At 45.1% G+C, this 12,955-nt stretch overlaps 1 protein-coding gene across 1 annotated transcript; it reads left to right on the forward strand.

The window, feature by feature from the left end:
- Window positions 1-13: 13 nt before the first annotated feature.
- On the forward strand, window positions 14-3,125 carry COQ7 (coenzyme Q7 homolog, ubiquinone (yeast); the record flags this gene model as incomplete). The annotated part of the gene is made up of 5 exons (XM_010145847.1): window positions 14-214; window positions 587-701; window positions 810-949; window positions 2,318-2,386; window positions 3,014-3,125. Coding segments are annotated over 5 exons (603 nt in total), but the record flags the coding sequence as incomplete, so codon positions are not given.
- Window positions 3,126-12,955: the final 9,830 nt, after the last annotated feature.

Here is a 12,955-nt window from a genome sequence, read left to right on the forward strand (position 1 = left end):
TGTCTCTCCGGCAGGTCTGCGGGGAAGGTGGCCCTTGCCCGCCGCAGCGGTGTCTCTGAGGCGCTGCAGCACCCAGACGACGCTGGAGGGCATCAACAAGCCCGTCATAGACCGCATCATCCGGGTGGACCATGCGGGGGAGTACGGGGCAAACCGCATCTATGCGGGGCAGATGGCCGTGTTGGGTAGATCAGGTGTGGGGCCGGTTATCCAGGTGAGGGGCCCTCAGGTGATGGCTGTGGTTCTGGCTAGCTGGCGCTCGGTTCGCTGCGGTGGGGTTGTAAGGTGATAGCTGGGAACGTCTGCTCTAAACACGGGATTGTTGGGGAAGGGCCTCCCCAGTGCTGCAGCGTTGTCGCAAAGAGTCTTATGCTGCAAGTGCTTCTGTGTTGCCTATTTATAACTCTCCTCATCTGCCCTTCTTCACCATTTCCTCTTTGTGATGTGAATCGTGTTACTTCTGCAGTTCAAGTGTGGGGGCATCAGCTGTTTTGGCTTTCTTTAGCTTATTAGTTGTATTAGAAATGTGTGGTTTTGTTTCTTTTTTCCTGGTTTTATACTTTACTGTGATCTGGTTCATTTGCAGAAAATGTGGAATCAAGAAAAAGTCCACCTGAAAAAGTTCAATGAACTAATGGTTGCGTACAGAGTCCGACCTACTGTTTTATTGCCTTTTTGGAATGTAGCAGGTTTTGTTTTAGGTGAGCTTGCATTATTACTGTTGTTGTTTTATGAAGTCTTCAAGTGTGTAAATTATTTGTATTGCTTCAGATTTAATTGTTTGCATGTGTTTGGTACCACAATCACAGGGGCTGGAAGTGCTTTACTGGGAAAGAAAGGTGCCATGGCTTGCACGGTGGCAGTGGAAGAGAGTATATCGGATCACTACAACAGGCAGATCCGAGCTCTTGTGGCAGAAGATCCAGAAAAGTACAAAGAACTATTGCAGGTATTTAATTATGACTGCAAAAGTAGTTTAACAAAGTTGTTGAATCATCTAATGTGACTTTAGTCATTTAAACTAGTACGCTTGCAGAATTCACAGCAGATCTCTTTGTCCTATCGCTTAGAATGCTTTTAAGTTACAAGGATGTTTTTTCCTTCAGCAGCACTGTATTGATTAAGCGTCAAAATTAAAATGTATGTTGGATTAGCGCAGCACGCTTTCAGTGGTTCAGTATTTCCCTTTCGATTGAGAGACCTCTGCTTTGATTTTGATTACTTTTAATTGAAAGGAAGGGTTTTGAGGGGAAACAAGGAGAAAACATGATCGTGTAGTAACATTCTGCTTATGCTGGGTATGGTTATGTGGTTCTAGTCTCAAATACTGTTCAGAGCATGTAAGGAGCCAGTGGTTGTTAGCTCTGCAAGGAAGTTACTTCTCAAGTATTTTAGGCATGAAACGAGGACACATTCCTGTAGGGCGCTTGTCAGAGACTGAGCTGTTTCCACACGGAGCACACCGAGCTGGTTTGTGCTGTGTGTGGTGGGAGCTTGCTCTAGTGCCCGTGTGTCATTCCCGTCTGCTGAAGATCAGTGCGCTCAGTGTGCTGAGTTTAACAGGTAGCCAAGTCTGGTGACTCCAGACCTGGCTCTTTGTCACTGAAATGGTATCTGAAGTAACGCCGGCTGTGCTGCCGTGCACAGGGAAGTGCTGTCTCTGAAAATAAAGACTATAGACTGAGAGGGCACAAAATAAAGAGAAAAAGCTGAGCAGCACGGTGTCCACATGGGGAGGACTAGTGATGAAACCAAAAGTGATGTGAACCTATTCAGGGTAGGGACAGTGCCTGGGTGTCTGTGAGCTCTGAGCGCTTTATGAAACAATCCTAGTTCTCTGCAGGCACCACCAGAGAAAATTCTTAAAAACTTTTTGTCCTAGTTGAAAAATAAGAGGAGAGGACTAGAGCTCTTTAGAGTGCACGAGAATGGCCAAAAGTCCTGTTAGCTTGCAGGGAAACCCTTACTGATTGTCTGGCAAGGCAGGGACCTTAATTTCGTTATGGTCAGAATAATCTGTATTGTGAGTTACTATGACTGTAGGACTTCTTGAAACTGAAGAACATATATTAAACAGCAACTTGGTTTTTAAAGACTTTTTTTGCGATTATTAAAAAAAACCTTCAGGTTTGGGGAATGCTGTAAATAATTTCCTTCTTGCTGAACTGGAGGTTCAGGTTTTTGAGAAGCTTTTGAGAGACTAGGGCTTCAAATGCCCGTCCTGGTGCCTGCAGTGTCAACACCATACAGTTTTGTGTACTCGCTGCCTTGATTTCTCTGCCAAGCAGACTTACCTAGTTAACTGCTGTTTTTAAAGATAATAAAGCAATTTCGGGATGAGGAACTGGAGCACCACGACGTTGGGCTTGAGCACGATGCGGAAGCAGTAAGTACGGTGTTAACTAACTGGGACCGTTAGCGAGGATGTAGGTGCCATATTTGTGTCTTCCTTTTCCAGTGCCTGTGGTGTAGTTCTTTGAGAAATAGAAAATGAAGTGCTTCATATTCTTTCCCAAAGCTGAATATAAGGAAACGCTGCATATTATAGCTTTCATTTTTCCAGAACAGAATTGAATCTCTTGGAACTCGTGCCAAGTGTTAAAGCAATTGTGTTTTCCTGAGAGGTGTCCTCTGCATGGTTTAAACTTAAAGTTTAGATTGAGTATTTTTTAAGATAAGGCTGATAAGTGCTTGGAATTGGAGGCACCCTCTTGGTAGGTGCACAACCATCTTAGGAAGTGTGAAATGCTGAACTAAATTCTATGCTCCCTCAAATACCATATGACAAATATGTGACTTCTCTCCTTTTTTTTCCGCTTGACTTACTGATTGGTTTTAATTTGATTTTCTTTAAGATGGAAGACTACAAATACAGGTGGTTTTTTTGGTGTTTTTTGTTTGTGATTTTGGTTTGGTTTTGGGGTTTGTTTTTTTCAGATTGCTATTCCTTACCAGTCTGGTTCAAATAAAATGCTTCATCAAGTGTATTTAATCCTTTATTCTTTGTTTACAGGCACCAGCTTACTCGGTTTTGAAGACAGCTATACAGCTTGGATGCAAAGCTGCAATATTTTTATCAGAAAGAATTTAGTGATCTTTTCCATAATGCTTGTGGCAATAAACTGGTGCAAAAGTGTATGGAAATTGCACAAGACTGGTAGTTATACTTTGTTCAGTCTTTTAGAGTTTTCTTAACTAAGCATCTGGTTCAGCCATCCTTTGTCACACTGAGAACCTGTTCAAAAAGTATCTATGCTGAAGTCAGTTGAGCTAGGGGTGAATAAAGGTGGCAGAATTGGGTCTGTATGAACTAAACCTCCTTACTTGGAGACTGTTCACTAGGTGGCAGCAAAGCATGTATGTATATACATGATTTATATCCATTATATATGTGTGGACTTGGCATAAGCTGGAGCTTATCAGCTCATTTTAAGATGGTGAATACTGACCAAGTAGGATATTTTTGAGTTCTATTTTCAGGGTAAGTAAATGAAGTACTAACAGGTATTTCTTTTCAGTCTGTCTTGAATAAAGATTGGTGTTATAAGACTTTCATTTGAAGGCTTGTTTGTGGTTTTTCTGGGGTTTTTTTCAGGCCCAATTCTGAATCCTTTATTTAAATATAGATTTTCTTTTCTTCCTTTGGGATTTTGTTTTGCTGTTGTGTGGTCTGGGGTGTTTGGTTGGTTTTTGTCCTGAATGGGTAAGGAACAGATTCTTTTATAAAGCAGGTGGAAAGAGCAACTTGGAGCACCCATGGTATTGAACTTAATATTCTGTCAGAGCTTTCAAGTTTATCTTGCTTTGCTTTTAGTCTCCAGTGGCTCTTGACTAGCGCCGCTCTTGCTTTCTCACGTTCAAACAATTTTCCCATACTTTCTGCTGGCGTTCTGGCATGGAGCAATAGAAAAAGGAAAGACAAAGTTGTGGTGTCTGTTCTGTTAAGTGCTTATCGGGGACGCTGGAAGTACAGCAATGGAACTAGACTGCCTTCAGCTGGTAGGGACGAGAGGGACTTCAGGCAAGATGGCATTTCTTGTTCCTTAGGACTTAAGAACGTTCTTTTCCTATTGCATCACTGTGGAAATAGGGTAACTTTCCACATGCATGTGGGTAATACAGAGGATGCTGATATTTTGATACCAAACATGTAAAGTTCACATGAGAGACTTCTTTTTACAGCTGAGAAACATGATCTTTTAACTATATGTGGTACAGGAAGGAAACCCTGTGAATGAAATCATGGGTCACACAGAAAGCAAATATCCATGCTTTCCCCCTTGTATCCCCCTTCTAAAACTCTGGGGAGATGCAGCTTGTTTAACTGCTGTAAGGTAACAGTTTTTTACCATTTTTACAGGTTTATGGGGTCGGTTGGTTTGTTTTTCTTGATAAGAATGGCTAAGCTTAGATTAGGGAGCAGAATTTCTCACATCTTGTTTTCTGGTTAAAAGCTGTGATGTATTAAAAGTCAGTATTTCTTAGCCCAAGCAAGAGGGCATAACTAATTGAACAAGTCCGTTACGGGTGTGGGACGTAATGGGTATAAACCTAGTTGAAAAGGAAAGAATTGGAAATCAAGAAATAAACCAACAGCAAGTGTTTCCTATTAGTGCCATGGGGAACGGGGCACCGTTGCCATTCCTGTCTTGTACCTTACATGGCAAAACTGCACAGCTGGACTGAGGCCAGTGAAGTGATTTGATGAAGTTTTGCTCTGTGCTGGTTCCAGTTCTGACGTGCTGGCCCAATGCTATGTACTGCCTTTGTAGCTGCTTTGAGACCAGAGGAGCGTGAGAAGTGTGGAGTTGCCTCCAGGAATCCAAGACCTGTGGGAGCATCTCGGAGCATCTCGAATCCAAGCATCTGGGAGCTTGGAGAGGCTTCAGACAGCGTTTAGTCCAGGTACCCCAAGTCTACCCTGTTGAGTAGCTCTGTTAGTGTTTGTAGGTACTGACTGGTGTGTAATCTGGCATGAAAGATTTCATAAAGAGGATTATTTACCCTTTTTTTTGTGAAGGAGCTTAGACTGAAGGTTAAATTTGAATAGAAACTCCTGTTCTGTATGATTTGTTATGACTGACACTTTGTACGTGCTTTAAGAATAGTTTCTACTGCTTACACCACTGCAAGTGTGTCCTGGTTATATGCAAACTACTGATGCTATTTACATTGTCCAAACAAAGTACTGCTTGGTTCTCCATCTATGACCGGTTTGCGCAGCCACTGGGGTAACTTTACTCGAACTCAAGGGTGAATCTCGGAGTTCTCAGAGGCTGCGTAAGAAGATAGCTCTGAGTTTTAGCTCGCCTCAGCCCCAGACAGCTGTGAGCAGCGTGCATGCAATAAAGATACACCAGACTAACACAAGATCTTCCCTGACTTGACCGATTCTCTGAACAAAGTTTCATCTACCAGATTTTTGCTGTAGTTTCTCTAAAGCGTTCAGTATGCTGGCATTTGGGCAACTTTGAAAAGAGGGGAATCAGCGCAAAAGAATGATTAATTAAAGTGGCTGAAAGGGGTAACAAATGGTGTTGAAAGAACATGCAGTGCAGTCGTGTAAGTCACGGGCTTTAATTGAGTAAAAAGAAGAAAGACGATGGCCTGATGCATAGTCCATGGTGAACCCTGAACAGCAGGGGCAGCAAGGGATGGCTTCTTTTATACGTCCATTATTGGAGCTGGGGAGGGAGGGGCACAGTCGGTTTTGAGTCAGAGCTGGAAGTGGCACCCCCATGCGTACAACGGTCTTGTGATATAAACTGGAAACCAGGCTGGAGTTTCCTGCTCTCTTAGCCGTTACTTCAGGGTGGAATACTGGACAAGGCATCTGTGGGGCTCTGCTAGACAGCGGCGCTCAGCTGAGGCCTGACCTTCACCAAGGCAGCGGTTAGCGATTCTCTGAAGGGGTCTGCAGTGGTGTTCAGCAGTTGTGGGATCTGCTGCTGCCATGGAGGAGCATTCATGTGATTGTCCGAGATGTGGGTGGCCTCTGAGACCAGCCCACACTGCTCACTCGGGGCAACAGCATCTAAGAGGCAAGTTGCGTTTTTAATGCGTTTGGTTTGGACAAAGGCTGGGAAGATCAAACACCAGGAAATCGCCGTGTGAGGTCAGTGCGTTTGGCTGTATCTGCAGGAACTGTGGAAGTGCTCACAGCGAGTTCTTTGTCCTTTTTGTGCTGAAAACCTCCCGCACATCTGAGTAGGCTGTCGGACAGTAATACTTTCTTTAGCTGTGAGCGTGAACTACAAATTGGGAGAACAACTCTGCTTTATGCTCTCGAGCAGGATTTGTTCCCTCTTTTTACTGGAGCAGCATATTGGTGCCCATCCATTAAAGCGTGGGTGAGCCGTTCTGCCACTTCCAATGGCTGTGCATTTCCCTGCTTACTGGCAGTCACTCTTTTTGTTCTTGTTTTACATAGAAAATGGAGCTGCTTTTCATTTGCCTCATGGAAAAGGGACATTTTTTTTTTTTGTTTAAAAACCCATTTCAGATTTTGAAAGACTACAAAAGGTGACAGAAGGTCACAAAAGGGCTGGAGATGCTCAGGTGCTGTACAGAACTTTGCTGTGCAGCTGCTGCAAGGCTGTAGTTTCTTTTTATATATTATATTCAGGCAGAATAAAGCTGACTAATGTCAGCCGTCCTGGCACGGGTTTAATGGCAGGCGGAAGCCAAATTATATAGCTTATATAAATCTGTTATCATAGCGATTCTCGATGAACTCTGGTTGTGTTGACAGAGGAAAAAGAACTTTGATCAGTCAGGGAGGCTGTGAAATGCTGCCTTTTCCTAACAGGGAGTGTGGAAGATGATGGGTCTTTGTTCACTTCAGGTGTTTTGGAGAAGGTACTACCTTATACTACAGTTTTACGGAGCAGAACTCAAATCTAAGCAGACCAGGGAATGGTACCTCCTTATGTTCAGTAATGCAGCTTATGGCACCAGCAGCATTTCATTGTGATAAGATGCAGATTAATATACCTATGCTGATATTAAAAAAGGAAAATAATATTTTCCTTTACTTGTGTTCATTCTTGACTGGAAGTAAGTGATGTTCTGATGGAAGGCCAGGAATGATATGGCATTGCTTGGAAGGGAGCTCTGGAGGTCATCTCATCTAACCTCCATAATATTGTCTAGCCAGGTAAGACAAACCTCCAAGGACAGAAATTCCACACCCTGTTCTAGTGCTGCATGTTCCTGTGACTGATGGGTGGGGATTTGGGTTGTTTGTTTTTTTTCTGATAGCCATCCTAAATCCAAGACCATGGCTGCTGCTTCTTGTTATGTCATGTGGCACCATGGAGAAGAGTTTGGCTCCACTATCTTGGTAAATACTCTTTGAGTAGTTTTAAGCAACTGTTAGATCACCCAGTTCTTGCTTCCCCGATGTACTGTACCTGTGCTGAAGAGCAGCCCAGGAGGTGGTGAGAGGGGCGGTGGGAAGCAGGGCATGGGTTGGGGTACCTGTCTCTCCTCCTCTGGGTGGCTGCATCGTTCCTGCTGCATTTCCGCTGCTGTTACAGCTTTCACGGCACAAGGGACCTGCCGGCAGGACTGTGCACTCGGGCAAGAGGGTGCGGAGCTGTAGGTCTCCTTGCAGCACTGACCAGCTCAGCAATCTCATGCTGTGTGTTTCGGGCTCCAGGCTTCAAATGAATGCCTGAAGCTGTCGTCTTTCCCTGCGGGTATTTTCTACCAACTGTTTGCACAGTCAGTGAATTGCTCTTTCATGTTACCTGTGCGTAGGACAGATGGAGTTACTGATTTGATGGGACAGATGGATGTGTGCAGACCAAGGCGTTAATGCAAGCAAGTCATACATACGCAGTGGGTGTCTCTATCTAAAATACCTTTTCTGGGCTGAGAATGAAACTATTAGAAGTGCTTTTCTGTTTTCTTTGCCCTGGCCAGCCACCTGCCAGGGGCTGCTTGGGCCAGAGGGGAGGCAGCAGTGGGTGAGGAGGACTTGAATTTTTTCATGCATCTTGAAGGTAAGCTCTGCCAGCTGCTTTTTAGCAAGCTGTCATGATTTTCTCTCAAGCTTATGGTTTGAGGGCAGCTGTATAGCCAGAGGTTGCTAACTGTGTATGTAAATGGCTTAAACATGTAGTGGAGTGAAAAGCATTTGTTTCTAGAAGACAGTCATGCACTGCCAAGACGGATGACTTGATCATGTTGATCTTTGTTGCTGTCTCTGGATTAAAGTAAATTTCCTCTTTAAACAGTAGCCTATGTCTAATTTAAAGCCATTTCCCATCTTGCTGATAGAGTGTCTCCTCCCTCCTGGGAGGGTGGAGATGAGCTCCAGAGCTGGCACCCAGCTCCTGAGGAAGGACACGCACATGACTTGCTTTCCCAGGACTAGCGCCCAAATGCCAAAACCACAGCGGGACCTCTGCCCTCTCTGGGTGTATCACCCCAGGTCTCCCCATGTCGGTGGCTGCGGGTCCTGAGGCAGGCACAGCAGGCTCCTGCTCCTCAGGAGCGATGCTCTCATGTTTAACAAACATCTCTCCTCTTACAGCCCGGTGACATTCCCTTGAGAAAGGGGCTTTGCCTTAGGGCTGGACTAAGAGGAGGCTACTGGGAGCGTATCTGCTAGGGATGTAAGTTTATGCTTAGCTCTGAGCCCAAGAGGAATGGAGGTAATTGGATGCTCCAGGCTAAAGGCTTGTTCTAAGGCTTTACTGACTTACCTGTGGCCACATAGCAAGTCTGTGGCAGAAATACACTGGAAACACAATTTGAGAGGAGTTGAACCTCCGGGGTGTCTGCACTAACATACAGCACTCCTGATACCTGCTGAAAATGTGCAGACTTTGCTGATTTTAAGTGGTTTTATCCGGCAAAAGAACTGCAGCTGGACTTGAGATCACTGCTGAGATTGTTCTGCAAGTGTAGCTTAATGGCTTGGTTCCAGCCCTGCCCTGGAATGCTAACTGCTGGTGACGGATGAGGAGCTGTCTTCCACGTCCCCTCTTGTCAGCCCGCATTGTTCTGACTTTGGCAGGAAAAATGTGGTTTACTTGAATGCTTCAAAGGTGGCTAAAATGTTGTGATTTCTTAAATGCTGTAACAACGGCCTGCTTTTCAGTTCCTCCCACCCAAATTCTGCAGCAGTACTTGCTAATGAGAAATAATTATATCTTAATTTTCAGTGACACAAGTGCTATTGTTTTCACAAAATGTGAGAATCTAGGAAGACATCAGGCATATGTTGAGAGGGATAATGCGTGAGGAATCAATTCTCTCTTCTCTGGGAGCTGAGCCTTGCAAAGGAAGGTGACAGATACATGTGTTTATAGACAGACTCTGGAGCTGGTTGTATTTGCTTGTCATGTGTCAAATGCAGAGACTTGCAGCACAGTGAACTGGTACAGCATAAGTGGGGACACGTGCTGCTCTCCAACAGATGTGGCACAAATCCTAACGCTCGCTGGATGTTTCAGGCTGGTGACCAGCAAGAGGATTTATCCTGGTAAACTGGTGTGAGTAACCCTGAGCCTTCCCGTGGACTGTTGCCTAACCCAGGGAGAAACCCCGAAGGGAGCAGGCGCAGCGTGGCGTGGTGGTCAGCCTGCACGGCTGCGATTCGCAGCTGCTGGACCAGCCGTCCGCACCTACCCCTGACGCTGCGTGGGAATGATGGTGCAAAAGGGTCAGGATTAAAATGCTTGCTTGAAGCTGCTGCTTTGAAGTGACCTGTAGAAGGGACCGGATACTTCAATACTTCTGTCCGACTGACTTACCATTCTCCATGGCCTTGGTATTCAAACAAATAACTCTCTCACCACTCACGGGGTTTTGTGAAAACCCTGTGGCTTGTTTTCAGTGACTTTCATTAACAAGAAAATCCACGGTTATATTTTTCCCTCTTTTTATCTACACTGCACTTACCAAAGTGCAGGTGATACTCTGGTTTTAGAAGATGTGTTATAACACACCCTCTGTATGTCATCTTGTACTCGGTACTTACTCCAGGCTGAGCTGTAGTGAGTTAAGAATAATCAGAACTCTAATACACTTGTCTTTCTGATTACTGAAAAAAAAAAAAACCCAAACCAAACATTTCACTTATGTCTTATTGTCCCAGCCAAGAGAAACTGATAGAACAAATTATGTACATAAGCTGCATGTGTTAGGTATGAAAATGTAACACACAGCCAAGAGGAGACCTTTACTGAGGAGAACTCCTAGAGAATGTTAGTCCATGTCATAAAAGCAATGATAAGTTTGGCTGCATCTGGCAAGTATTATGGCACGCTTTGCTTTTACTCAGCGTTCACCCTGTTCATCTTAGGCAACACTTATTCATTCCTGACTTCTCCCACATACCAAGATACTAATCCGCTTCTTATGCAAACAGTCAACGATCTGAAATTGCTACAACACTGTGGAGGGCTTGATTCAGAAGCTGGTTTTGTTTGCTTTATTTGTTGTTACGGGTGAAGAATCCAAAGTGGGTGAAAGTCCATCCCGTCTCTGGCCCTGAAGCCATGCCCCTGCTTCTTGCCCCTTTGTTTAGACTTGCATGCTATGAAGTTTCAGAAGTCGTAGCCACGAATTATCTGTATTTGCCTTAAATCAAGCAATTTCTTAAATGGATTTTAGGTGTTTCATTTTTCTTTGCTTTGCTGGGCATAAATAGGGTGAGATTTTTTCTGTGGTCTTTGCTTTCCTTGGCTTCTAAAATCACTTTATAAGGTGTTGCTGGTTTGAATCATTAGGGCACTGGGTGAGTCCAGCGGTGCCCCTTTTACCCAGCGGTGCTCTGCTTCAGGGGGTTATAGAAAGAATCCCACTCATGTGCTGAAGGTAACGAATTATAAGTGCAGCTATGGTCATGACAATTGACTTTGGTTATTGACGGGTGAGTGAAAGTATCTGTGCTAACACACATCACTGCGAGCCTCTTTATTAACAGTGCATGTCTCCGGTGAGCCGAACAATGGGTGATGTGCCTTGTAGTCAGAAGAGTGTTCACAGAGATAAGAGCTGCTACTGCCCGCCTGTGACAGCCAGCAATGAGTCCCCTGCGCCTGGGTGGAAGACAGGTGGACAGGCGGTGGCTGGAAGGCAGCTGTAGATGGAGCCGGTTACATTAGGGAGGGCTGGAAAGACCATTTTACTAGCCATGTCTTCAGGAACACTCCATGCTCTCCTGGGATAGAGGAAATGCTCAGGGGTATTTATACCTTTCCTGGGCTCAAAGCCTTCCAGCCCTTCTTGGTGAGCTGAGTAGGAGCTGGGTTTCCCTGAAGCAGAGGGGAGAGGTGGTTTCATGGTGTTTCGATGACCCACAATGTGGTGGAGGCTGTGAGGGGAGAACCTGGCTGCTGTTGGGCTTCCACATACCGGGCCACTGTGCCCTCTTCAAGTGTATTTTGACGTGGATGGCCTTTTGCTGATGAATTAAGATGGCTACAAAACCGAGCTGTGCCTGGTTCTACTCCCCCTGCCCCCTTCCTCTCTGTGATCGACGGACAGGGTGTAAATGGACTTGTTGGCTGGCTGTTTGGGACATACCTACTCTTTGTACAAATACCTGCTTTCGATTAATCTTCTTATTTAGTCGTCTACTCAGGGAGATAAATCAGAGCCACAGCTCACATGCAGCTGTACACATAGCTCAAACTACAAATGACAGAGGATACTGGAGGCAAATGGTGTCCAAGAAACCCGCTGGTTCAAAATTGCTCATTCAAAGTATTTGGTAAACAGCTTCAAGTAAGATAAATGTCTAGAAGTCCATGAAAGATTCATTAAAACAAGGGAAATAAATCCAATGAAGCATTCAATCATCATGAATAATTCATTGTACTCTAATATGTTTAGGAGTTATATTTAAAATATATTTCCTAGGCTTATAATTCATAAACCTGACCAAAAAAATTATCTAGAAAGAGGATATATTATTTATTCCAGAGCCAACGGCTGGTGCTGACATTGTGTGAGCTGACATCTCTTAGGGAGTTCAGATGCAACCTTCGGTGTTTCATACCTCTCAAATGACTAAAAATCTTCCTGCAGACGTGAGTTGTTAAAGCTCCCGTCAGATCGGATCCCAGAAAAGCTGTAGCGCAGCAGAGCAAAAGGTATGGAAATTTCAAGAGTGTAACTTTCAATATCAAAGTGCTCTCAGAGAGAGCTTGAAATTTGTTCAGCCTGAGGCACCTCTCCCCAAGCTTCTGTCATCTGTCATGCTGTGACATTGCTGAGAGCTGGGAGGCGAGTAACGCATTCAGAGGAGGGCAATGTCATGTCATTTACAGAGCTGTGCTCCGAGCAGAACCCTTTGGTTTGGGTGGGTAACCGTTCCTCTTTATTTTTCAGTTCAAGCTCTTCATTCTTTGGCCACTATAGATATCCCTCAGCAAAGCCTTGCAAGGGTGGCTGGTGATGGCTCTGCTCTGCAGGCCACGTCCAAGGTCCCTAACGTGTGGTGCAGCAAAGGTGTCCGAGTCTGTTTCACTTCAACGCTCTCTATGTGGTCTTTTACTGCTCTATGCTTTCTCCAGCGTTGATGTTCTCTAACTATGAGCACATCCTTTTCCATTCAGAGAGGACCCTGACATAAAGGTCCCAGAGGCACTGGTGACCCTGCTGCCAGGGAAGGGAGTGGGTTTGAGCGCTGCAACATGACCCCAGTGCTGATGAGAGGCCGTCTGCAGGGAGCCAGAGGGGCCTCGGGCCAGTGGAGATTCGGGTACCAATGCCTGCTGAAGGGGACATCTCCTTGCTCCTCTGGAAGGTGTCCTTGGGTCCCATCTGCAAAATCTCCAGCTAGTTTCTCTGAGTGCTATGAAAGCCCCCAGTGAGGGATCCACTAGTAGGACCTCAGCAGGGTCATGGATGTGTCCCTTCCCACCCCTGCTGAGACAGAGGAAAACCAGCCTTTTCCCTTCACCATTCTCCCCCATTTGCAGGTACCACGTCAGAG

Source organism: Buceros rhinoceros, unplaced genomic scaffold (genome assembly GCF_000710305.1).
Source record: "Buceros rhinoceros silvestris isolate BGI_N320 unplaced genomic scaffold, ASM71030v1 scaffold21231, whole genome shotgun sequence".
In the NCBI taxonomy this organism is placed as follows: Eukaryota; Metazoa; Chordata; class Aves; order Bucerotiformes; family Bucerotidae; genus Buceros; species Buceros rhinoceros.